We start from the raw sequence: 27716 nt of genomic DNA on the forward strand, positions 1-27716 counted from the left end.
AGAAAACTCATGGCAGAGGAAAACTGGCAATGTGGAAAATATTATTTGCATTAGTTAAGTATTCTTTTGTACATTTTGTATTAGTTCTTAAAGGCTGGGTAGTGTGTTATTCACAATGATCCAAGTGATTAAAATGGCCATGAAGCCCATACAGTGGATCAAGGTATCAAGAAGACAGCATGGGCCACGAAGCAATCAGAAACCTATGGCACTCAACACCAAAGGGAGTCCACAACCCACCAGCTGACTGACTACAAACCAGCCCATTTCTGCCAATACATCTTTCTGGAAATTCTACGTGATATAAAATCTAACCTTATGCAGCAGCTGCAGCTACACATCATTTTGCAACAAGATTGGTGCTCATTCTCACTGGGATATAACTGTTCTCTAGGGAACAGTTAGATAACACTGAGTGGATCCTAACAGTGACTTTCTGAGAAGACGTATTGTCAGAGCTGGGCCAATCTGTTGGCCACTCATCTACTTGAGACATATTCCCACATGAAGAAATCAAAGGGATAAATGTTAAGAATATGATTTATCACACTACAGTTACTGGAATTTAGTGATCCAAAAACCTGTATCACAAATATCTCTGCAACAATAGATGCTGCAAGGAACATGGCATAAAATCAATTACAGGCTGAATATACACCTAAAAAGATAGGCCCACGGATTCATGCTATTTTAGCCATGTTCTGTTCCTCCCAGCAGTGTGAAACAGCAGCAACTGGGATTCGTCAGACCAGGCAGTATTTTCCAATCCTCTAATGTCCAGCACTGGTATTCTAAGCCCACCGTAATTGTACCTTCTTTTGTTTTTTGCTGCCAGTAGTGGCACCTGATTCAGCTGTTGACTGACTACAGCCTTTCTGTCACCCTTAACTGTAACTTTCTGTTTTGGTTGTTGGAACAATCTTGATACACCAAAGACACAGTCATATGTGAAATCCCCAACAGTTTCTTAAATACTCATACCATTACATTTGGACCCAACTACTGTGCCACATACAAAATCATTCATCCTATCCACTCTTGCCCTGAAATAGGACATATATAGCATCATGCATATTTGCCCAACTGCTTTATATTGCATAGTACAAATATATGATGCTGTTACTGAAGGAGTGCCTCATTTCACAAAAGGGATGTGTACCTAATAAAGTGGCCAATTAGTGTATGTTTCAAGTCAAACACATAATCACACTGGTATGTGTGATTTCAACTGAGTGTGTATAATAAAGTTTCTATATCCATTGATACATATGTGCTATTTGTGTTCAGATTCACAAGTGAAGCAAAAAACAATATTATAAATAAACCCCAAGGAAACTTTCATAATTATTCTGTCCTATGGAACAGCATGCTCTTTGTGAGCATGACAACGCTCTTAGCCATAAAACAATGCTTGTAGGCTGCTGATTCAAGGAAAACAAAACGCATAATTTGCTTCACTAGTATAGCTTCCTAACCTGAATCCCACGGTATATCCTAGTACTTCTCTTTAACTGGGTAATTAATGACTGATTTGAAGAAATGGAGAAAAATATATCAGTTGCTTATTACCATAAACTGGTTGATGGTATTGTCAGAAGGATCATGACTGTCATTAGAGTAAAAATAATGACTGTACGTATTACTTAACTGGTAAACAACGATTTTTTTACAAATGGTATTAGTGCCCAAATACTTTTGGGTATAGTGTATGTGGTATTGAAGTGGTGAGTTACAGAATTATCCTTTTCATTTCAATGTTGAACAAAATCCAAGCATAGATTTACGTAAATGGACAATGTGCAAATAGCATGCTTTTGTCAGACAGCCAACAGTAAAAAACATGCATTTTTCCATCGTGAGATTTCCATTTCAAAATTTTGACTATTAATGCTTGTGTAAATATTTTTAACCTAATCCAGCACAACAAAACTATTATGAGGGCATTTCATTAAAGCACATTTTGTGGTCTACATTTTTACCAGGTAGAGAGTATGCATATATCATCTGTTTCCTCACATGATCACAAAATTCCATCATACACACATTATGTCACTCCATCATCAGTTGAAAGTAGGCATGGGTATGGAAATATGATCAAAGGTGTGGAGCACGATCTGATTTCTACACAGTTGAGGCCACCACACCGGCGGTCACTGCCAACCAGTGAATGTGCAGGGACTGAACGTTGAAATTATGAAAACAGGTTTGGGATTGATGAAACACCTTTGCTAATGCTATGCAAGGCCACACACTACCAACTTATTAAAGCACCACAGCTGGAAGATTCAGGACCACTTACATACAATTATGAGCTTGCACTACGTGATTGCACCTAACTGACAAGCACATAGTGCAAGCTCATAATTGCACTACGTGATTGCACCCAACTGACAAGCAATTTACAACTGACAGCATTTTACAAGTTGTTTTCTGGTCTAAGACATGTGACAATTTCATGCTTAAACATTTGATGACCACATAGAAAATTTATGTATACAGAATTCTTCTTATGCATCACATGTGTGCATCTATGTAAGAATAAAGTCTTTCACATAGGCAGAAAGATGGTTACATGTATTAAACAGGAATCAGATAAAACACATGCACAATGAAATTCTTAATGTTGCTGCCTGCCTTATTGAACATAGTACCAGAACACTGCCCAATATCATATATTTCATATTTACCTTGTGTTTTGTAGAGTGAAAGTTTGACACTGATGAGCTCCTCAATAGCATGAATTAGTTTAATATCATACTGGGAGACTAATGTGACTGAGACACCACCTCTTCCTGCACGTGCCGTTCTACCTACACGATGAACATAATCTTTAGGTTCTGAAGAGACATTGTAATTTAGAACCATTTCAACTGTGGGAATATCCAAACCTGGAAATATTTTTAAAAATAAAAATTATATTTCAAAGTTTAAAAATAAATACAATTTTACCTAATATTAGTGACATTTCATCATTAGATCAGGCCTATGAGGCTCATTATTAAGGGCCCAAGGATTTCTTCTTAGAAAAGGAGTTTTAGAAAATGTACATAACACTTAAATCTTAAAAATAGACACTGTGTTAAGTGTTAATACATTTAAAATATAAAATTTAACTATATACAATATACCCATAATACATTTTCCTTTTATTGGGGGAATCTCTGCTTGTGGCCCTAGTATACCTGCTCACTCTACATCTCCTAATTAGATGAGATGCTACCACTTACTATCAACCATTTTAGAACTAACATATCAAAGATTTTGGGAATTAAGTTTTATAAAGTTACAGAAATAAAATAAATCAAATTTTTTTCAACTTTGTCTCAATATCAATATAAAATATATATTAAAAAATTAAAAAGGTGAAGTTCCATTTATCATAACTGCATGCTTAAACTGAAACAGATAATTAGTAAGCATATTATACTAATATCAAAATATTTTTACCTCTGCTAGCCACATCTGTAGCAACAAGAATTTTAACTGTGTTTGATTTGAACTTGGCCAAAGACGCTAGCCTCTCTCTCTGATACAGCATAGAATGAAGAGCAACGTTAGTAAATCCCAATGAACTGAGGGCCATTGACAAAATCTGGCAACTTCTGAAAGTGATCAAAAATAACATTTCAGTGCTACTAATTAAACTAATCAACAAATACAGTTTACTACTGAACATGTAAAAAAAAAAAAAAAAAAAAAAAAAAAATATGTAAAGTTTGATATAATTTGTGCTACTGAACTCTGCTAACTTGTTTGATCCCCTTATCTTAATAAAGGTATTGTCATTCTAGTATATGGGACAAGTAACCACTGTGGCTTCAGAAGGAGCAGTTGCAGTAATTTATTAAATTTATTGTATATTTAACCTGATAAGTGACTGCAAAAATATATGGTATTATTGGATTACTATATGATTCCTTGTCTTACTGCATAAGATTAAATCCTCCACTACCTACTGAACCTATATGGTCATATTACAAGAGGGCCTTGAGTTGAAAATAAGCATATCATAAAATAAATCTTGTCACAACAGAAATTGTAAAAGCTCTATTAAAATATTTACTAATAAATAAAAACAAGACTTGTAGAATAAAAAGCAAAAAAAAAAAAAAAAAAAATCTATATACACACACAAGAATAATACAAACATTAAAAGTGATAAAATATACAAAAGAATATAAAGTGGCCTTTGGAGTAATCTGCTCCTTTAACAACTTTAAGAAAAGTAAGTATGATAAATCAAATTTAATGTCTATATTTGCTAATGATATAAAAGTTAGCAGGGGGTGATTAACAACAGTAATCGGGGTATACCTCTGCCAATACCTGGATAAATTAGGCACATGGGCTGAAAAGCAACAATTGAGCTTAATATTGATAAACAGAAGGTGCTTCATTTGGATAACAGTAATTCCAAAATAACATACCAACTGGGTAATACCACACTCAGGAGAATGAAAAAGCCTAAGGATAATTGTTAATGCCAATGCGAAGTTCTCCCAGAGTAATGCAGAAGAGCTGCTATGACAGCTCATGGGGTTCCATCAATGATTTAAAGGAATTTTTACAGCAGGGAAAATGAGATCATCCTGTTGTATAAGGCAATGGTTAGGTTGCATCATGAATACTGCATATATATCGGGAAACCTTATTTAAGGAAGGATGAGGATCTGTTGGAATGGGTGAAAAGAGCAACAAGACTGGTCAAGGACACAAAGGGGTACTCTTGCCACAAGGGACTTTGATTCTGCAGATTGCAGCATCTGGGAATTTGGCACCTGCAAGGAGATATGATTGAGGGTGTTTAAGGCTTTAAATGAGCTAAATGTTGATGGCAGCCTTACTATCTGGGACAACACAATTTATTCACATACAAAGGTACAAATTTAAATTGAAAAGGAACGTCGTGGGATAGATGTGTGGTAACTTGCTTTTGGCCAGAAAGTAACTGATTGTTGGAATAAACTTCCATCTGGTGTTGTGAAAGTGGGGAATTTGAATAAAGACAACTTACCAAAAAGGAGTTTACCTTTATTAGAAAGGAAGGACTCCTCTTTTTTAATGCTGTATAAGTTTGCTTTGCTGCATTATTTGCCACTACTAATATTAACCACCACTACAAAAACAAGATAATGTGAAGAAAAAAAAAACACACACCACTTCTGTTCCTTATTTGCTTTTTTTCCTTTTCCTGCAAATTCCTACAATAAAACTTTTTTATTGTGTTTCCTTCCATGTAAATTAATATAGTTATATAAAAATATTTAAATAATTTTACATTAAGTTACTTTATGAACATCTTGTTAGAATGCCGTAAAATAAAGTATATTATTATAGTATTTTGGCTGCAGCACTCAAAACTAATTCTTCAAACTTATCTTTTGCCCTTCAAGTGTACACAAGTTGGGCAACTCTCAAATTAGCCCAATTTGTTAAAAGATATTAACATTTAAATCACTACAAAGCTGCTAACATTTAAATCACTACAAAACTGTTATCTTGAAGGTCAGAGCTTTTCAAAGTGAGTAATGCCATGTCTCAAAGGGCCCTGCCAGATTCTGGCATTGTATCATTGTTCTTTTCACTCAGATTTCCTTTCACTACATATAGAGATGGAACTGATTGAGTGAAATACAATTTTAATAAATAATATATTAAAATTTAATCTATTTCTTCATGTGCTTCATATTCTGCAGCTGGCTGGCTATTGATATGTTCTCTTTGAAAGCTAATAACTGACGGCACCTCCGTAGCCAGGTGGGAAGGAGCAGCAGTGTGTAGCACACGCTTCTTGATTAGACCGGGGTTCAAGCCCGTCACCACCAAATACGGAGGATGCGGAAAGGTCAGGGAATGACCACCGCATATCCCGGAGCAATATGACCTTAGTTGCTAATGCTCCTAAAAACCAAACAACAGTAACAGCTAATAAATGACAGAGTTCATTTCAGATGGCCTTGGTTAAGCTTAGCATAGCACATCTTTTCTCTCTCTTACTATTATCGATATTTCTTTGGCTCAAAACAAGAGAAGTTGCATACCATTGCATTTATCATCAACGTATATAAAAGGAACAAAATGGATGGGAATATCAAATAATTACAAAATTCTATCAAATTAATTTTGGCATGCACACTGTGTGTTGCCATCAAAAATGTTGTAAAAGTTTTTTTTAAATTGATTATCTAGAGCAGTGGGGTCCAACATTTTCCCGTACAAGGGCCATATTGAAAGTTAAATTTGTTTCGTGGGCCGCACTCACTGATTCGAGAAAAATTAGTGTGTTTATATTTTCCATATCTTGTTACACGTAAAAGGAAGTTTCTATTTTCGTGTCTGTTTTTTTATTTTCAGGCTATATATAAAAAATGCAAATTACCAACACTTTTATGTGTAAGAATCTATTTCAGTGATTTAATTTTTAGATTTTATTAAAATTATAAAAATATGACCTTACTTTTGTTTTTTAAAAAAATACTTTACTTGTGTTTTTTTTTTTAAATGCAGTAGACTCTCGATTTTTTTGTAATTGAGATCTGTATTCTACTGTATTTGAAATCAATTATCTGGAATTTGTAAACAAAAATACAACCAAAAATACAGAAGTCCCCGACATGCATAAGAGATACGTTCCAGGACAACTTCACAGGGTTAAGGCAAAAACTCACTATTATCACCACGCGCGAACACACATTTTACTAAAGCACATTTCTGGAGGTCAACAAAAACAATTTACACTTTCCGTTTCATTGGGCTTTTCTGTTAGCGCAGTCTGTTATAAACGGGTAGTAAACTCGATCTTATTGCATTTGCGATGATACCGATAGATGGAATTCTGTTGGTTTTTATGTTATTATGGTGAAGTGTGTCCCCCCTCACTGAAATCTTCAGTCATAAAAAAAAAAAAACCATGAATAAATTGTAAGAATCTTCTCTTCTTTCCTATTTTTTTGCTTGTTACTCAGTATCCCACTTGTGCAATTTGTGTGTGCCGTGATCGTCGTTATTGATTACTTTTTTTTTTTTTTTTTTGTTTTAAATTTTACAATAATAAAAAAAAAAAAAAAAAAATTAGTGAAAAAAAATTTACATAAGTCCGAAAAGGCTTAAGTGTGGGACTAACTGTATCGAAAAATGTTCAGCAACCTACGTAAAATATATGCCGATAGATAAAAAACTAAAAAACATACCATGTACTACTTGCATGTCCAATACGATGTCGATATTAAATCTAATGGCTTCCCTTTATTTTTTATGATGTGACGTATGATAGGGTTTGGTCAACCAACATTATAATGGTTCATTAATGCATATTTTTGTCCCCTTTCAACTCAATGCATATTTTTTGTCCCCTTTCAACTTATTCAGAATGTACTGTGTTATACTGGAAATATATCTCAGAGATGCAAGATATTTCCAATTATGAAGATACTTGTTTCTAAACAAAGAAGCCTTTACTTTTCCTTATAAGATTGTCCCACTACCATTGTAGATGTTTGCAGTCCTCACCATTCTACAGAGGGCAAGCAGGCTCTCCAAATGTAAGCCAAGTTGGCCATTCATTTAAGTAAAGCAGCAATTGGAGAAGTGCCAAGTATTAATACTGAGATCTTCAGCATTTTACAACTAAGAGGGATTCTGGCTAGGTAGTAAAGTTCACTTTCACTAATGTATGATAGGTGGGATTATTTGTCTAGAACGTTTCCTTCACACTAATGCTGTTTCTAGATGTCCTTAAAGTACTTTTAATATTAATGCATATATAAATTTTAAAGCATATAAGATTTTTGATTTTAAAAATTTAAGCAGTAATGCATAAGTAAAAAACTTACTTGCAAGTGCTTGTAAAAACAATAACAGATGCATCTGGATTTTTGTCTTGAAACGTGTGTATAATATGAACCAAATATGCATCTCTTACTTGTGCTGGAGTTAAGACATAGCGTTGATCCAACTGCTCCACAGTTGCTGTGTCACCTGCATCACACCAGAAATAGGGTTTAGTCATTGCTAGATTCTGTAATTCCTCAAGATTTTGTGTAATTGTTGCACTGAAGAGGAGAGTCTGTCTCTTTTGAGGAAGAGCAGCAAAAATTGTTTGCAACTTGAAAATAAAATAAAATAAATAAACACAAAATGCAGCAAATATAACTTAAAGTTTTCAGCACGAATTTCTGAACACACAGGCTAAACTAAAATCTAACCAACAATTTTAATTGGAGCATGAGAAAATACAGGTAGCACAAAGGCATCAAATCATTTACAGGGTATGAGGACAATACAACTTTCAGGGGAAAAGGTTTTGCTTGAATTTGTGAGATGTAAAATACTCTATGCCTGCTCTTCCATTCCAAGATGGCTGTTCCAGAAAGCTCATCCTGTGATTTGGTTTAACTGTTGTTGTTGTCATTATTATCATTAATAGTAGTGGTGACAGCAAATGATGCAAGGAGGCAAGCTTATACATCAGCAAAACACCCCCCCCCCACCCCATCCTCTAATAATAAGTACAATTCTTCCTTAAATTTATTCAAACTACCCACTTCCACAACACCAAATTTATTCCAACAATCAATTATTCTCTGGCTGAAAGCAAATTTTCACCAATTTATCCAGCATCCTTTTTTTCAGTTTAAGTTTGTTCCCTTGTAAAATAGATACAAATTTACAGTAGTGCGGAGATGGGGGAAACCCCAGTGCCATCAGACAACTAACACAGTAGTTCAAATCTACGCGACTGCTAAATGTGATTAATGATTCTTGTCAAAAAAAATAATTGTAAACTTCTCTGCCCTAGGTGGTCATACAGAGTATAAACAAAATTCCCCACCCACCAGCTGATACTATATAAGCTTTGCTTCTTTGAATCATTTTGTCAATATTAATGCAAACAATTATATCAATGCAATGTTCCCAGTAAAAGGATTGGACATGTGCAACCATCCCTGTATTTCCCAAACCTGACATTTTTAGGTTTTTCCCCCTATCTGGAGATTTATGGAGGATTAGATTTATACTTCCTCCTCTTGTCCCTAGTGTTCCATGCATCATCAAGACATGCTACAGTGCATACTGAACACATGTAAATGAAACTATTATATCTACGAAAAGTAAAAATACATTCATAATAGACATGGCCTTTTAATATACCAGACTTAAAAAACAGTCTTTCGCTATTAGCACTTTCTCATATCCATTTAGACAATTATGATGAGTTATCTCAGTATTATGCTACTTTGAATAAATGCCACTTTTCAATAGTGAAGTGCCATCTATTCAAATCAATATTTATTCAAATGCATACTCCTATTTACAATATACTATACTCTACCTTACTATAATTACTATAAGTACAAAGGGTACTAGGAAAGTTTTGCAATACAGCTTTGTTTATTTAATTTTTTCAAAGTAATTTCCTCTACATTCAATACACCTCTCCATCCTCCGAAACCAATCTTTAAACCAGTTCTGCCAAGTTTCACTAGGGAGTAAAGCACACTCGTTGTCCCAAGCCCGTAGAAGGTCCTCATCACTGGAAAACCGCCTCCCTTTTAGCTTCATTTTCACATGCGGGAACAGTGCAAAGTCGCAGGGAGCAAGGTCTGGACTGTAGGGAGGGTGCTCGAGAAGTTTCAGTCCTGTCGTGGTCAAATATTCGGTGCAGGCTTTGGCGCGGTGAGCTGGAGCATTTTCGTGATGGAGGTACCAGGTGTCCATTCTTGACTTTGGCCGCAGGTTCTTCATAGATCCAATGACCTTAGGCAGGCATTGTTCAGTATACCACTTAGCTGTGACTGTCTTCTGCGTGTCCAAAACGACACGTTCCACAATTCCACTTGACTTGAAAAATACAGCTATCATTTTCTTCTTTACAGATCGGGATTTTCTGACAATTACGGGTGTGTCGTCATCATCAAAGACCCAAACTTTGTTTTGAGCCTTGGTCGGCAGATCGTAATAGTACAGCCAAGTCTCGTCACCTGTCACGATGTTGTTCACATACCAAGATTGTCCCTTATCAAACTTTTTTAACATCTCCTGGCACCAAGTCACACGTCGTGTCATCTGCTCTTCAGTCAGTTGATGCGGCACCCAGAGAGAACAAAGTTTCTTCACGTGCAAATGATCTTGCAGAATCGAACGAATTGCTGGTGCATTTAGGCCCAAAGTATCCTCTATCTGTTGGTAGGTCACTCGCCTGTTTTCGTCAAGCATTTTCCTCACAGCAGTAACGTTTTCCTCCGTAACTGACGTTCGTGGCCTTCCCGGCCTCTCAGAACCCTCCAGAGTGAAATTTCCCCTTTGGAATTCTCTATACCACCTGAATATCGTTGTACGATGTGGACAATCATCATCTAGTGCAAGAGTCATTTCTTCTAAGCACTGGTCTATGGTTAAACCACGCACGAAATTATACCACAAAACTGTCCTTATCTCATTTCGTGATCACGAATGCCATCGCAAGCACTTTACACTCTCACTACTAATGAATAACTGAGCCCATCGACTTGGCGCGGCGGCTACTATGCACGTATGAACATGTCTCAACATGCAGCAACAAGCAGCTTCCTGTGATTCATTGTTGCGTCATATTGCAAAACTTTCCTAGTACCCTTTGTAATTATAGTAAGGTAGAGTTAGATAGTATGAATCAGAGCTGCAATGCTCAATACATTGAATTAGGAAGAGCTCAATACAAGCACTTCCTAATTCATTTCACAAATATACGCGTGGTCTCAATTCTAATCTCAACGATGTGCATTTCCACCTGCAGTCTGCCAAACCCCATGTACTTTTTTCTGACAGAATCTCAGTTATCGGTTGATTCAACTACTGCTCATCTCAGATGCCCAAATTATTCGCTGCATGATTCCTTTCGCCTCAAAGGTGGTACTTGTGCATATGTCCGTTCTGATATTCCCTGCCAGAGACTTGGCAATTTGGAATCTCCTCTCTTTGATCTTCTCTGGCTTAAAATCTCGCTACCTCATTGTATCAAATTCATCTGTTGTCTCTACCGTTCTCCCAATTGCAGTAATCACTTGGAGCTCTTTGACTTCCTCTCTTTGCAACCTGACTTTCTCCAGTCAAGCTTTCCTAACAGTGAGCTAATTTTCTTTGGTGATTTTAATGTTCACAACTCCAGCTGGCTTCCGTTTTCTAGTCACACCGACCCAGCTGGTCGAGATGCTGAGGCTTTTGCAATTACTAATGACCTTGCACAGATTGTTCATTTACCTACAAGAATACCGGACAATCCTAATCATACAGCCAATACGCTTGAGCTTTTTCTCACAAACAACCCTTCTAAGTACATGGTCTAAGTGAGAGGTCCTTTAGGCACTTCAGATCACAACTTGGTGATAGTCTCTTCTCCAATGGAACCTTTATCTCATAGATTTTCCAACCTCGTGTTGTTTGGATTACAAGAATGCAAAATGGGATGACCTGCGAGATTTCTTTTCTTAGGTTGGATTACTGTTTCAGAACTTTTGATGTCAACGTTTGCTCAGATCGCGTCAGTGAAATTATTTTTGTAGGAATGGAATCCTTTATTCCATACTCCACTTTAAAATCTCGTCCTTTATCTAAACCTTGGTTTTCCAATAAATATTCTAAGGCTGTTCAAGAGAAGAATGTTGCATACCATAATTGGCTTATTTCCAATTCTTCAGTTTCATTTTCTGCCTACACCAAAGCTCGCAACAATTGTAAAGCAGTTATTAATCAGTCCAAACTAGATTTTGAACAGACTAAGAGTAGAAAACTTGCTTCTTGCCCTAACGGCAGTCGACCATTCTGGTCTCTTGCCAAAGCTATTGGCTGCAACTTTAGCCCATCTGTGCTCCCACTGCTGTCAATACCAGATGGTTCTGTTGTCACTTCAGCCAAGGATAAAGCTGACCTGCTAGCATCCCAATTTTCTTCCAACTCATGTATTAATGATCTTGGTAAAACACCTCCCACCATTCCCAACACGTTCCATTCAATGTCTCCTGTGGTCTTCCATCAAAAGGATGTCAGAAGGATTTTGACTAATCCTGATGCTAAGAAAGCTCCAGGTTCCAATGGTATTTCTCCACTTCTTCTCAAAACCTGTGCTCCTGAACTTACTCCTTTTTCACTTTCTTATTCCAAAGGTGTTTTTCCTTCTGCTTGGAAATTTGCTCACATCCAGCCAGTTCCTAAAAAAGGGAGACAAATCCCTCCCATCCAATTATCGTCCCATTGCAATTACTTCTACTCTTTCTAAAGTAATGGAGAAATCAATTAACCACCAACTCTTAAACTACCTAGAAATCTTCTGTCTGATTAATGATCGTCAGTGTTGATCCACTGGTGATATTCTGGCTTATGTTACCCATTTATGGGCTAATTCAATGGAAAGGTTCGGTGAAACACAAGTAGTTGCTCTTGACATCTCAAAGGCTTTCGATTGTGTTTGGCATAAAGGTCTTCTAAACAAGCTTCCATCGTATGGTTTGCCAACTGTGTTTTGTAATTGGTTATCCAGTTTTCTCTCTGATCACTCACTGAGTTGTTGTTTTTGGTTTTTATGAGCATTAACAACTAAGGCCACATTGCTGCGGGGATATGTGGTGGTCATTCCCTGGGCTTTCCGCATCCTCCGTATTTGGTGGTCACGGGCTCGAACCCCGGTCTAATCAAGAAGTGTGTGCTACACACTGCTGCTCCTGCCCACCTGGCTACAGAGGTGCCTCGCTCACTGAGAGTGATGGTAGATTGCTCTCTGTCTTCTAACTTCTCCACTAATGCTGGTGTGCCCCAAGGTTCTGTTCTTTCCCCGACTCTTTTCCTCTTGTATATTAATGACCTTCTTACATTGACAGGAAATGCTATCCATAGTTTTGCCTATGATAGCACATTGCATTCCACTTTCCATTTTAAGAAACCTTGCCTCAATCAGCTTCAACATTTTGAATATCTGCTACAAATTCCTTAAATGTCGATCTCCAGGTATTTCTCCAGTGGGGCAAAGACAACTTAGTTGAGTTCAATCCTTCTAAAACTCAGTCTTGTCTTATATCTCGCAAAAAGGATTCTTCTGCTCCTATGCTTATCTTTGGTGACACTCCGATTTCTAGGCAAGTTGATATATCTCTTTTGGGGATTATCCTGACTTCTAATCTCTCTCTTGGCACAAGCACATTACAAATATTGCCTCCTCTGTATCTAAAAAACTTGGGTTTTCTCTTTCGCTCTCAGCGTTACTTTTCTTCCAAACAGCTGTTCACTCTGTACAAATCGCAAATCTGCCCTACCACGGAACATTGTTCCCACATCTAGGGCAGGAGCCCCCAAACCTCTCAGGTTTCTAAATTCCATCCAGAAGAGGGCAATTAGGTTAATTAATGACTCCTCTCTAACAAAGTCTCTTCGCTCGCTGTCTCATAGACATACTGTTTCTGCTGCATGCCTCTTCTACAGATATTCCCATGGGCACTGTTCTTGTGAATTAGCTTCTATTTTTTCCGCTCTCTCTTTCAAAACAGTCCGAACATGTGCCGCCACCAGCCAACATCTATTTACTGTCCAACTTCAAACTCACAGAACCAACTTTTCATTCAACTGCCATTTTCTGGAACCTTCCTTCATGTGTCTTTCCTGAAAATTACAGTCTACAGAAGTTTAAGTCTAATGTCAACAAATACCTTCTTTCGTCTTCTCAAGCACAGTACCAAGTACTATAGGTTCTAATACCTCTCGTGTTTGGGGTTTTCATTAAAAAAAAAAAAAAAATGTAAATTTCACTATATAGGCTACATACTTAACAAGAGAATTGTTTCATACTTTGAAATAATGTCAAAACTGTTTCAATGGTAGAGCATGTTTTAAAAGAGAATTACGAAGGTGCGCAATAGCAGTTATTTCATTTTTGCAGTTAGGCTGTGCTTTAAAAAAAGTTCTGATGAGCATCTTTCACTGAAACTTCTTGTTCAACCATAGTAGGTTCCTCATCTTCATCACTACAAATTTCAGAAGATTCCATTGTTTGCAACGAATTCCTCTTCATCCATACACATCCTGAAACATTCAATGTCTGCATCCACTTCCGTGTAATCTTTGAAACTTAAGTTTTCCTGTAAGTTTAGGTGATGATGCACATGCTCAAATATTTCTTCCTTATTATCGGACTCTCCTTCACAATTAAGAGAAAGAAGCATGTAAAACTTCCCACGTTGCACCATTCAATGTGGTAAATCCAACATGTTTGAAGCAATTGGTGATCACTTTTTCATCAACTTCATCCCACGCTGAAACACATGAAATACTGCCTGCAGGATGTCAATTTTGCATTGAATTTTGCTTTCAAGAAGGACAATTTTGTTTAATAGTATGCTTCAGTAGTTTTTCTTAAAACACTGGATTACACCTTGATCAAGTGGCTGAAGAAATGACATTGTATTTGGGGGTAAGTACTCGACAGTGATTGCACGTAAGTCTTTTACTTGACAATGAGGGCTGCAGTTATTAACAAACAGCAAAATTTTTCTGTTCTCATTCATCCTGCGATCTAAGTCTCTGATCCATTCTTCGTGGATTTGTGATCTCATCCATGCCTTTTGATTTGCAAGATACATAGTCAGTAATGCCTTTAAAGCATTGAGGCTTCTGGGCTTTCCCAATGATTAAAAGAGCAAGCTTTTCTGTGCCAAACATGTTTGCTGCTAGGAAAACGGTAATTTGTTGTTTGGCCTTTTTTCTGCCACTACAATTTCTTGTCTTTAAATGTGTTTTATCCGGTAGCAATTAAAAAAAAAAAAAGAGTCCAGTTTCATCAGCATTGAAGACGTCATTGTGGTCATATGTTAGCAAAACATTTTCCTTCCATTCCTTTGTAGCGCCAATGTCCACAGTTGCACTTTCACCACACACTTTTTTGAAAGGCAGACCATGACAATTCCTAAATTTCTGGAATGATCCACCTGAACTTTTAAATTCTTCAGTATCCATTTGATGCACAAATGATTCAGCCTTAGCTTTTAAAGATTACCATCAATGGGAATGTTTTCTGCATGCATCATTATTAGCCATTCCAAAAGTACCTTTTCAAGATCCAGATACTTTGCCTTTCGTGCTTGAATCCTACTCGGTGCAGCAGATTTCTCTAAACTTTCAATCTTTTTCTGATTTTTCAGAATAGTAAACAGAGTACTCTTAGGAATGCAGAACTGTTTTGAGATGTCAGTCTTAGAATGCACACCATTATCTATAGTTTGTAAAATCCTAATTTTATCTGCAATTGGCAAAGCTATTTGCTTTCTTAGAGCCATACCAATAATTATACACTAACTAACAAAATTAACTTCTAGCCAATGTTCATTTCATTATTGCACTGCAAGGAAAGAGCATGGGAAATCTTAACAAATGATTTTCACAGTCAAGCTGCAAGCTTGTCAATTACTCTAATATATTTCAAGCATTCTGTCATTTTTTAATGTGAATATTGTAATAAAAAAGTAAAAATTTAGATTAAGGGGTAGAAATTTATGGTCATTATAGAGAAATGCTTTTATTTTCAATGCCATACTGAATGTATGGCATTGAAAATAAAAGCATTAGATTAATAGCATTAGATTAATGAGAAATTGGCTGGGACCAACCACATAGGACATTATAACATGTTGGGATTTAAAAAGAGGGTCACTATAAAGAGTATATATTTATCATTGTTTTTACTGTAACATTTTAAAACAAGTAAAGCTGTTACCTGCTCATCAAAATGACCTTCTAATAATCTATCAGCCTCATCAAGAACAAGAAACCTAATTTTCTTTAGTGTAAACGTATCACAGCTTTCTAGGTGATCAGCAAGCCTACCAGGAGTAGAAATAACTATATGTGGACTGGATGCAAGTGCTTTGCCTTGAATCATCATATCCATTCCACCAACAATGATGCAATCCTAAAATTACAAATTGCATATATATATATATATATATATATATATATATATAGACAATAATGTATTATAAATTAAATTAAAAAAATAAATGTCAATGATATAACATCCTGGAATCTTATAAACAGTTAACATTTTAACTGATTCAAAAAAAATATACAGTGCTATATAACAAAATATACAGGTAACCCTCGTATAACACAGTTATTAGGTTCTTGTAAAATATAGTTTGTGCGAAACCGTATTATATGGTACAAAAAAGTACAAAAAATGGGGCTATGTTCCAAAAGCTAACAAAAATACACCATTCTAGATTTCATGTATCTTCCGCTCTCTCTCTCTTTAAAAAAATCAGTAATCTAGGTTTGTTTGCTTTTGCTTGATAAATCTTTGTGAATTTTATAATATGGAACTACGCATTTTTGAAGCTCCCTTTTGAACTTTGGGCTCCTTTCATTCAAGAATCTGCATTCAAAAAATAAGATTCTAATTGCTTGGCTAACTTTATGCCTTCCCCTATGCTTTTTAGTGTAAAATTTGGAAGTTTAGAATTGTCATCTGTGATATCATCATCTGAATTGAACTGATTTTACCTCAGATGCCATTTGCACCAAATCTGCTATGCCAGCTTCTTTTTCTACCAGTAATTCTTTAACGTCTTCAGTAATCATATCTTTTTTTAATTTTTTTAGGAGCATCAGTGACTAAGGCCATGTTACTCTGTGTATATTGTCTATAAATTGTGTGTGTCCCGAGATCGATTTTCTGTTTTGCTAGATAAAAAACCAGAGTTTCCGGGAGAAAAAACCATGCTACCCTCGCCTGAGCCCAACTCACTCAGCCACATTGTGAAAAAAGACCCATAAAAATTCATTCCTCCCATCATTGATGGAATTTGAATTCAGGTCTTTTCTACCCAGTGTGTGTGGGAGGAGGGCGATTATATCAACTGTGCTACCCACGAGGGTTTCAGTAGTCATCAAAACCTTCCCCTCCTACCGACGTAGCAAGTTCTACTATTACACTGATTCCGTTTTCTGTCGGCTCGACCATATTTCCTGAATGAACTGACTCTGGTCATACACTTTTCCAACACTCATTAATGTTGATGGTTTTATTTTGAACGATAAAGCTATGATTCTGATACAGTCCACAACTGAGAAATGTTTCCCTGCCTCCATTACTTCAATAGAATCAGAATCAATTTTTTCCAAAATCCACTGTAAAAAATTTCTGATGGAATGAGTTTTAAAGGTGGACATAGTGCCTTGATCTATGGCTGAATGAAAGAAGTTGTATTAACCCAGTACAACTGTGGCGGTAGAAACATAACTTCAAATTTTGGATGACTTAAATCTTTTGGATGGTCTGGTGTGCTATCCAATAGTAATAAAACTTTGAAATCTAGATTTTTTTACAAATTCAATAGCACAGAACATAACATGGGAATTTCCCAACAAAATAAAATACAGGGATTTCTCAATAATTTTTTTTTTTTTGCTAGTGAGCCAACAGCGGGAATTCAAAAAGAGTGGAAACGTTGAATTACATCCAACATAAGAGCAGGGTTTCCCCCGCACAAAAGCTGAAAAATACCCTGTGATGCAAGGTTTACCGAAATCCTTGCACACCGTGTTGTGCAAGGATTGCCGCAATTTATCAATCGTGTTAGAGCGAAACCATGTCGTAGAATACCATGTTGTGCGAGGATTTCCGCAATTTATCAATTGTGTTAGAGGTGAAACCGTGTTGTAGAAGTACTGTGTTATACGGGGGTTGCCTGTATATAATAGCCAACATATATGGGATCAGTCCACAAGTAATGCCTCTTTGGCCATAAAAATTTAAGATATTCTACTTTTATGGTATAAAAAGGGATTAAAAATATATGGCATTCTTTCTTTTGCTGAGACTTATGAAGGGGAAATAAATTCAAGTTGAGAATGGATGGTTGCAGGATATATGTGCAGAAGATTGTCTTCAGCTATCCGTTCTGAACTTGAATTAAAGCCCCCCTTGAGTGTAGTCTCATGTTATGGTTGATCATTGGAACAGCCTTCCATCTGTTGTTGTGGAAGTAGATGGTCTGAATGAATTCTAGGAAAAGATTGACAAATTCTTGGAGGGTATGGATAGGTGAAGTGTGTGGTTTTGTTTTTTTTTTGGCTGATGCTATATATGCTTGCATCATTTGCCACCACCACTACTACTACAACAATAGATGCAAAGTTAAAATTTATATTTTTATTAAACAAACAATGAGAAGCATGTCGAATTTACTCTATGTACCCACCTTGTTTATCAATATGTTATTGCCACTGCTCTTTCAAACTCATATATGCACTATACTAAAAGGATGGACCCTGTTGTTGAAGCCAGCCTGTCACTGCTCTTTTTTAAGCACCTCATCACTCAAAGTGCTTTCCACAAAGATATCTCTTCGTATGTCCAAAGAGAGAAAGTAATGGATGGTGCCAAGTCTGGGCTATACGCAAGTTAAGGCAAAACTCTCCACCTTAGGTCTGCAGTTTTCACCTGAGTCATATGGGCAGTGTGTGGCCTGGCATTATCATAGTGTAATGTGATTTGGTGTCCTATGAGAACCTTCATTTTTTTGTTTTATAGCCCCATTCAGCTTATCAAGTGTTTGGCAATATCTTTCCTTATTTATAGTCTGACCTTTCTCTAAAAAATCAACAGAAATTAGGCTTTCTCTGCCCCAAAATACTGGCCATAATTTTTTGCGATGATCTGCAACTCAAGGGTTTTTCTTCACTGGACACGATGGGTGTGTCCAAATTTTAAGAAAAGTCGTATTAATCTTGTTGTTGCGACACCATCACTACTGATAGATGCAAAAGCTTTTCACATCCGGATTAGTCGCACAATCTTTAACTACTAACATTCTTCATTATAATTTACTTTTTTTGTATTGGTCAGTTTGCTCAGTTAACGGAAACCTTGGAGAATTGAGATCCTTTAGAAGCTTGGATAATTGAGATCCTACCGTAATTATTTTGATTGGCAATTAACCATCTGAGAAACTGCTGTTAAAAAATCCAAACTCCTTTGGATCAAGTCAGGTGATTTTGGCCGAAAAACCTTGCATGCATAAATGTTGCTAAATTTGTGGCAAGATTGTTCAGTGATGAGCAAAAGCATCACCTCCAGAACTGTGTGAGGAGCTAAAAATAAGGATGGAAATGGACCTAATTTCATCAACTGTATTGTATGAAAATCAAGTGAATGAGTGACCCTGAAACAAAATTCCAGTCATTACAGTGGAAGTTACCAAACTTTCTTCACCCAAAAAATAAGAACAACAGGTTTGGTCAAATAACACTCCCCCACCCGCTCTCTCTGAATGAATGATACCCCAAATGTGGGTGATACCCCACCCACGTTTGGGGTATCATTCATTCATTTACGAATTTGTTCAGAATAGTCATATGGTAAACTAGTGTATGCTGACGAATCCAATAAACAATGGGTCTTGAAACATGCACCAACTATAATTTGATAATATTTTGGCAAGAGATTTTGCCAATAATGCACAACTATCACTGACTGGGTGAAATCTGCATTCAACAATGGAAGTAATATGGTGTTTTAAGTGGCCTTCAGATGATGGATGGCCTTGCTAATATAGCTTACATCACAGTCTCTACATGGTATGCAATAAATCACCCCCACGTTTCTGCATTAATGGTACTTTTTTTTTTTTTTTTTTTTTTTTTGGCAGTGTTTATAATTTTCTATCAGGAAAATGCACCATATTAATATCATAACTGTGTAAAATCCTAGCAATTCCTTAGAATACTCCCCAGTTAGAAAGGAATGAGAGCTGTACCACAAGCTCAGCTAGAGTCCAATCCAAGGGATTGGGGTAGCAGCAATAAATCAATATCCATGTGCTTCCTAGCTAAAAACAACTCCCAGTGGGCTGCTCTGACTAATTACCTATATCTTTCAGCATGACCATATCTTGCTCATTAGTATGCAAGTAATAGTACAACAGTGTGAGGGAGTTGTTGTTTGGTTTTTAGGAGCATTAGCAACTAAGGCCATATTGCTCCGGGGATATGTGGTGGTCATTCCCTGACCTTTCCACGTCCTCCGTATTTGGTGGTCAGGGGCTCGAACTCCGGTCTAATCAAGTAGTGTGTGCTATGCACTGCTGCTCCTGCCCACCTGGCTACGGAAGTGCCATGTGAGGGAGTATGGCTTTATCTGTAATTGGTATATTGATCCACACCCATAAGTTCCTATCACTCTGTGGAAGAGTATATATTCACCATTCTTTGGGGGGTGGTAACACATCTCAATGGCTATTCCAATTTCCTGAAATTGGAATAGCCATTGAGATGTGTTGAGATTACTATAGAGATCAGGAACAACCATGCACAAGCCCTACTTTTTTGATGTAATGGTGAAGGGAGAAAATAGGCTCATACTTGAAAAAAAAAAAACTTGAGTGTATCGTAAATCCTTTTTCACAGACCCATATACAAATTGCAGATCATTCCATGCTCCCTCACACTGTAATAGCATTATTCACACATTAATGGACAATGTATGGTAAACAACATCAATCAAAAACAGAAAGATACAAGTAGTCAGAGTAGCCCTCTAGAAATGTGACTTTCCAGAAAACCTTTAAACCACTGGGATTTGTTTTTAACTAATGGCATGCAAATACTGATTTATAACTCATATCCTACTCCCTTGGATAAGACAAACTGGCAGCTGGTACGGATTACATTCCTGGCAATTCTATAGGATATAAAAGGGCATTTCAAGGAATGTCTAGAGGATTCTGCACAGTTAACAGTAAGAACTTGGTGAAATTCCTGGTAGAAAACTCCAAATACCATACACCCAACTTTAAAAGTACTGATATCATCAATTGTATAGGTACTATAAAAAAAAAGTAGATTGATCCATTGCCTACTCTGTAGAGACTAAACAGCATGGTGAATGTATAGTGCTATCCCTGGTAGTAATTTACAGAACTTTTTTTTTGTATTACTCCTTTTAGAATTAATACAGTGGATTCTGGTTATTTGGGCGACCAGTTAATTGGGACAAATCTTAAAGAACAGAACCTAATTGAGAAAATATCCAGAGTTTTTTTCACTTAATTGGGACAACATGTCGTTTAATCGGAACAGGAGACTGCAGCACTTGAGATTACCCTACAATTGTCTCCAACCATACCATGTGGTCCAGTCCGATTTCTGCAGGTCACAACCATAAAACAATAAAAAAAAAATTTGCAGTTTCCTGTTTACTGAGCTTTTCTGTTAGTGGAATCTACTATAAATGGGTAGTAAACTCGATCTTATTGCATTTGTGATAATAATGGTAGCTGGAATTCTGTGGGTTTTTACGTTATGGTAAAATGTGTTTCTCCTTCACTGAAATCTTCAATTCATATAAAAATATAAATAAATTTTCAGAATCTTCTCTTCATTCCTATTTTTTAAGCTTTGTAAACTTGTTACTCCCTATCTCGCTTGCACATATCGTTAATTGCAGTTTGTGCGTGCCATGCTCTTTGTTATTGACTGCTTATATTTTTTATTGTGCAAAATTTTACAACCCAAAATAAAAAATGTCAGTGAACAGAAATATTAATTAGTTAGTATGAACATATTATAGTATTAATTAAGCTATGTATGTAAGCATAAATTTATTTTTATTTTGCTAACTTGTGGAAAATCTTCCAATTTTCATGTATCATTTAATTTTTTAATTGGTAAGGTAATAAAGTCTAAGATTGTGCTTAATATATCTTTACTTTTATAGCCTGTAGATAATATTCCTCCTATTTTTGCTTAATAGAATCACCATTTAATAGGATTAAAATTCAATTTACAAATGTGATCACAATGACTGGCACTTACTAGATATTGTATAGTGAACGGTATTTTATTATGGAGAGTCTACTGTAGCGTAATTTGATTGTACAGTGAACCAATCATAAAGCAGAAGTCCACCGTATTTTTAACTATTTATATGAAACGTTGTATAACTGGGGCAGCTGCTTAATCAGGCCAAAGTGCATTAGTCCCAAATAACTGGAATCCACTACATTTATACAGCGAATAATGCAAGAAAACAAATTTATAAAGCATCGCCCAAAAATAAAAAATAATTTTTTAAATCATGTGCTCATCCTCTCCAATAGTTTGTTTAGGTCTTTCTTGAATTTATTCAAACTCCCACTTCTACAACATATAGAAGTTTGTTCCAACAATCAACCACCCACTAGCTGAATGCAACCATCCTTCCTCAATTTGAATTTATGCCCCCTTGTGTGTAATCTCAGCAAAAGGAAGAATGCCATCAGCACTGAGCTTGCTCAATTCATTCAAAGCCTGAAACACCTTAATCAGATCACCTCGCAGGTTCCTTAGCCTCCAGACTGTTTGCAGAACTGAAGCCTTTGTTGGTAAGACCACCCTTTTGTTCCCCTCATCAATCTCACTGCCCTTTTCTGCACCCATTTCAGTATACCTACATCCTTCCTAAAATGATGCCTCCAGACCTGTATGCAGTACTCAAGATGCACCCTAACCAGTGCATTGTACAATTGGGATAATTACCTCCTTATCCCTGCTATCACAGTTCCTATATCATTGACTAAACCCCATTAACTGTACTAGCATCTGTATGGACTGCTCAGAGAACTTCATATCAGAGACGTGGTGTCACACAGATATAAGGGATGCAGAACTGCAATTTGGGGAGTACAACGTCTACAGAAAGGATAGACAGGATAGGAAGGGGGGAGGGGTTATGCTATTAGTTAAGAAACACATCAAAACCAAGGAAGTGAAGCCAGTCGACATCGCTGGACAGTGCAGTGTTGAGTCAGTTTGGTGTGACATAAGCATTGGGAGATCAAAACTGAGAGTAGCAGTGTGCTATAGGCCTAATGACACTGATGAGTATAATAAGGAACTGTACAGGGAAATAGAGTGGGCCAGTAAATCAGAGAGTCTTATAATGGGAGATTTTAATTTCCCAGATATTGACTGGAATTTGGGGGCTGGTTACTCACGCATTAGCAGGGCTTTTGTGGATTTATTGGATGATTGTTTTCTACATCAGCATGTTCGGGAGGCAACTAGAGGGAGTAATACTCTTGATTTGATTATCAGCAGTGATTCTTCATGCATTAAGAATCTGCAGATAAATGAACCACTAGGTGGCAGTGATCACAGTGTGCTCAAGTGGGATTTACTCAAAGAGGTAACTACCATTAGGGGTAAAGGGAAGGGTTATTGCTTCCGTAAAGGCGACTACGATGGACTGAGACAGTATTTAAATTCTATACAGTGGGACCAACTGATGTTGTTACCAACAGCAAATTCAAAATGGGAAGCATTCAAAGAACTTATCTTGGAAGCTACTAGGCTTTACATACCAACTAAGAAATATTGTTCAAGGTTTAGGCCAAAATGGATGTCAGATGAACTAATGAGGCATATGGCAGAGAAGAAAAATGCATGGGATACTTACAAATTCACACATGACACAGAAGCCTATGATAGATACAAGTTGATATGCAACCAAGTTACAAAGGAGGTTAGGCAGGCGAAGGCAGATTACGAGAAATCCTTGGCAAGGGATGCAAAGAAAAACAGCAAAGAGTTCTTTACTTATGTAAACTCTAGAAGGAAGGGGGTGAATCAGATTGGTCCACTTGATATTGATGGGTCAACTGTTGATGATCCTGCTCAGGTAGCTAACAAACTAAATGAATATTTTGCATCGACATTCACACATAAGGAGTTATTCAGCAAGGGGAATGCCAGAGGTGTATTCAACTCTAGCAGTAAGCTACAGAATCTTGAAATAACTGGGAGTAAAGTGGAGGAGAAACTGTTGAAGATAAACACAAGAAAGGCACCTAGGGTGGATGGGATCTATCCAGTTATATTAAAGGAGGCAGCAAAGGAAGTAAGCAAACCCTTAGCCATAATTATGAGAGCTTCCTTGGACTCAGGGGAGGTACCCATAGACTGGAAATGTGCAAATGTGACCTCAATTCACAAAGGAGGATCAAAGGCTGACACAAGTAATTATAGACCTGTGAGCTTAACTTCTGTTCCAGGAAAATTAATGGAGGCACTGGTTAAAGAAGCACTGCAAGATCATTTAGACAAGACTTCAGTTATAGCTCAGACACAGCATGGTTTTGTTAAGGGGAAGTCTTGCCTGACCAACTTGATTGGATACTATGATGCAGTCACCAAAGAACTGGATGCAGGGAATAACTTTGATATTATATACTTGGATCTTAGAAAGGCTTTTGATACTGTTGCACATGGAAGACTGCTACACAAATTGGAGCAGTGTGACATTGGAGGCAAATTGCTTCTATGGATAAAGGGGTGGTTGAGGGGGAGAAGACAGAGAGTGGTAATCAATGGACACTGCTCATCATGGACTAATGTTATTAGTGAAGTCCCTCAGGGCTCAGTGTTGGGTCCATTATTGTTTTCTGTATTTATAAATGATATTGATGATGGTATATCAAGCTTAATGTCCAAGTTTGCAGACGATACAAAGGTTGGCAGGGTTGTCAAGGACACTACTGACACTATGCTTCTGCAACAGGATCTGGAAAGGTTGAGCAGATGGGCTGAGAGGTGGAAAATGAAGTTTAACATTAACAAATGTAAAGTACTACACATGGGAAACAGCAACCCCAGAGCAACGTATCAACTGTGTGGTACTACACTGACAGTGGTAGAGAATGAAAGGGACTTGGGGGTGGTTGTGCAGGCAGATATGAAGTTCTCTGAGCAGTGCAGACGGGCTGCAAGAGTAGCTCATGGAGTATTGTCAATGATATACAGGAATTTTTCCAGCAGGGATAAGGAGGTGATTATTCCATTGTATAAGGCAATGGTCAGGCCACACCTAGAGTACTGTATACAGGTCTGGAGGCCTCATTTCAAGAAGGATGTAGAGCTGCTGGAACGAGTACAGAGAAGGGCAACAAGATTAGTGAATGGAACAAAGGGGTGCTCTTACGAAGAAAGGCTTAAGTTTTGCAAATTACAGTGTCTGGAGACTAGGCACCAGCGAGGTGATCTGATAGAGGTGTATAAAGCCTTGAATGGTTTAAGCATGCTCAATGCTGATGGGATTCTTCCTCTAGCTCAGAAAAATCACCTGAGAGGGCATAAATTCAAATTGAGGAAAGACAGATGTAGGATAGACGTGCGGAAATTTGCCTTTAGCCAGCGGGTGGTTGGTTGGTTGGTGGAACAGACTTCCATCCCTTGTGGTGGAGGTTGATAGCCTAAATAAGTTTAAGGCTCAGCTGGACAGATATTTTGAACGAACAGAGGGGTGAAGTGGAAGTGGATTGTTTTTTTTTTTTTTTTTTGGCTGATGCTGCATAAGCTTGCTTTCTTGCATCAAATGCCTCTGCTAATGCTAATGCTGACTGCACAACTATTCAGCACCTCCCACATCATTTTCATTTTCCACTAACCTAAGTGTAGTGCCACAGAGTTGGTACATTTATCTGGGATTACTGCTACCCATATGTATTACCTTGCATTTTGCAATGTTAAATTTTTTCTGCCATTTGTCAGACCAGCCCATCATTAACCACCCTGCCATCCTTTGTAACATCTGCAAACTTTTCTGTAATATACTATTTATTCTAAATTTCAACTGTGTGTAATTAGCTATTTTTCATCTACAGACCTTCAAAGCAATGTGGTTTAATTATAATCATCCTGTGTAAATTAAAAACTGGGGATACTAAACTAAAAACTATGAAAAAAATTTTTGAAAACAAACTGGTTTAACAGCCAATGTGCAGGTACAGAATTTTTCATGCTTGTTTGAACCCGCACGCACTTGTGTTTCATTATAACACTAATCACATTTATTCATTATAAATGATTAACACTAAAGCTTATCAGAAAATCTATTTTATTTACAAATAATTTACAAATTTCAGAATACATGGTGACTACTCAGGTAGCACCATGTATTCTGAAAATAATAAGTGCATTTCAAATTTGGAAATTTTGTATTAGAGTTAAATAAGATTTCTCCTGTTACTTTACAAGTCCTTAAAAAAATAAACTTACCTGTAGCCCAATAGGTTTCCCTAAAACTTGGAACTGTTCAGCAATCTGAAAGGCTAGCTCTCTGGTTGGTGTTAGAACCAGTGCAAATATTCCATATGGATCTTCACCAAGTTTCTGTAAGATTGGGAGTGCAAATGCTAATGTTTTACCACTACCAGTTTGGGCACATCCAATACAGTCACTTCCTCTCAAAATTGGTGGAATACAGTTATGCTGTACAGGTGTAGGATGTTGAAGACCTATATAATGAAAAAGAAGTTACATTTATTAGTCAAGTAAATACAAGTTAATGTAGTATACAGTATTATTAGGTGTGGCTTAAGCATATTATATGATTAATGCAGAGGTCATGAAATTATGAAAAGTGATTTAAATTTGAGGGACAGCTTATTGACATTCACAAATAAAGAATTGACAAAAAAAAAAACTAAAATACACAACCAACAATTTATTAACTGCACCAACGCTGTAGTATTCAAAACAGGACTCTCACTCACTCCTATTCATCACAATCACTTAGCAATTAGAACCATGGAACAAAAAAGAAAGAAGAGGCTCAAATTATAGTGACATAAGGATCTCTATGTCACTATAATTTGAGTATTCACTTAAATTTTTTTTCTTGAATCCTCCATCCTATCAATTTAGAAAGGAGAAAAACAAAATGTACTTAACCAATTTTTATTATTTTTTTTTTTAACAGTTTGCAAGTTAAAAAGCAAACTCTCCAACTTAAAAACTAGATGTGGTGCAGAAATGTAATTCTGAACACTTATCAAATGCTATGTTAGAAGATGATTTGACTTTCTTTCAGATGTGATTCTGCAATGATGTATTATAAATGGCCAATCACATAGACACATAAGAGGTGTGAATTGTTAGTATGACCATATGGTGCAACAAGGAAATCTTAGGCTTTTGCTGCACCAGATAAAAAAATAAAATAATAAACAAATAAAATAATAATAATAATAAATAAAATAATTAATTAAAATGATAATAAATAATAAAAAAAAAAAAAAACAACTACCTATTTGACTCCACCTTACACAGGAGTCTATCCAGCTTACTTTTAAACTTCCCCAGCCTCAGTTTTCACTGGCTAAAAAAAAAAAAAAAAAAAAAAAAAAACCTACCTGCAATGCAATCTAAATCTCTGCCCTATAATTTGAATTCTAATTCTGGAACCATTCATAACAGTGAAAGTTTTGTTGCCCCCCCATTCATTTTACTTTCACCTCTCAGAGTGTTATACCTCATCTCCTCTAAGGTGCCTAGTTTCCAAGCTCTGCAACCACATACTCAGTCTTTCCTCCAATTTGCTCAGATTACAAAACTGAGGGGGCATAAACTGAAATTGAGGAACGACAATTGTTGAATAGATGTGTGGAAATTTGCTTTTAGCTGGTGGGTAGTTGATAGCTGGAACAAACTTCCATCTGTGTTGTGGAAGTTGATAGCTTAATAAATTCAAGGAAGTGGACAAACTTTTGGAGCGAATGGATGGGTGAAATGGGAAGTTGGTTTTTTTTTTTTTTTTTGGCTGATGCTGTATAAGCTTGCTTCCTTGCATCATATTCCTCTACTAATGCTAATTCCTCTCTCCCTCATCCACCCTTATTTGTAAGTAGTGTCAACTGTTTAAGGAAGTGATATGTACATAATCT

General features: G+C 36.7%; 1 protein-coding gene across 1 annotated transcript in view; it reads right to left on the reverse strand.

Moving 5' to 3' along the window:
• Positions 1 to 27716, reverse strand: part of LOC150090549 (putative ATP-dependent RNA helicase DDX49) — a 45083-nt gene that overhangs the window by 9231 nt on the left and 8136 nt on the right. Inside the window, exons 2-6 of the mRNA XM_090379620.1 lie at positions 26050 to 26288; positions 15734 to 15928; positions 7833 to 8104; positions 3448 to 3602; positions 2688 to 2888 (exon numbers count right to left, since the gene is read on the reverse strand). Coding sequence (XP_090235746.1) covers positions 2688 to 2888; positions 3448 to 3602; positions 7833 to 8104; positions 15734 to 15928; positions 26050 to 26288 — 1062 coding nt within the window. The remainder of the gene's footprint in view (positions 1 to 2687; positions 2889 to 3447; positions 3603 to 7832; positions 8105 to 15733; positions 15929 to 26049; positions 26289 to 27716) is intronic.

The sequence above is a fragment of the Mastigoproctus giganteus genome, chromosome 1 (genome assembly GCF_048544385.1).
Source record: "Mastigoproctus giganteus isolate SK-2022 chromosome 1, ASM4854438v1, whole genome shotgun sequence".
NCBI lineage: Eukaryota > Metazoa > Arthropoda > Arachnida > Uropygi > Thelyphonidae > Mastigoproctus > Mastigoproctus giganteus.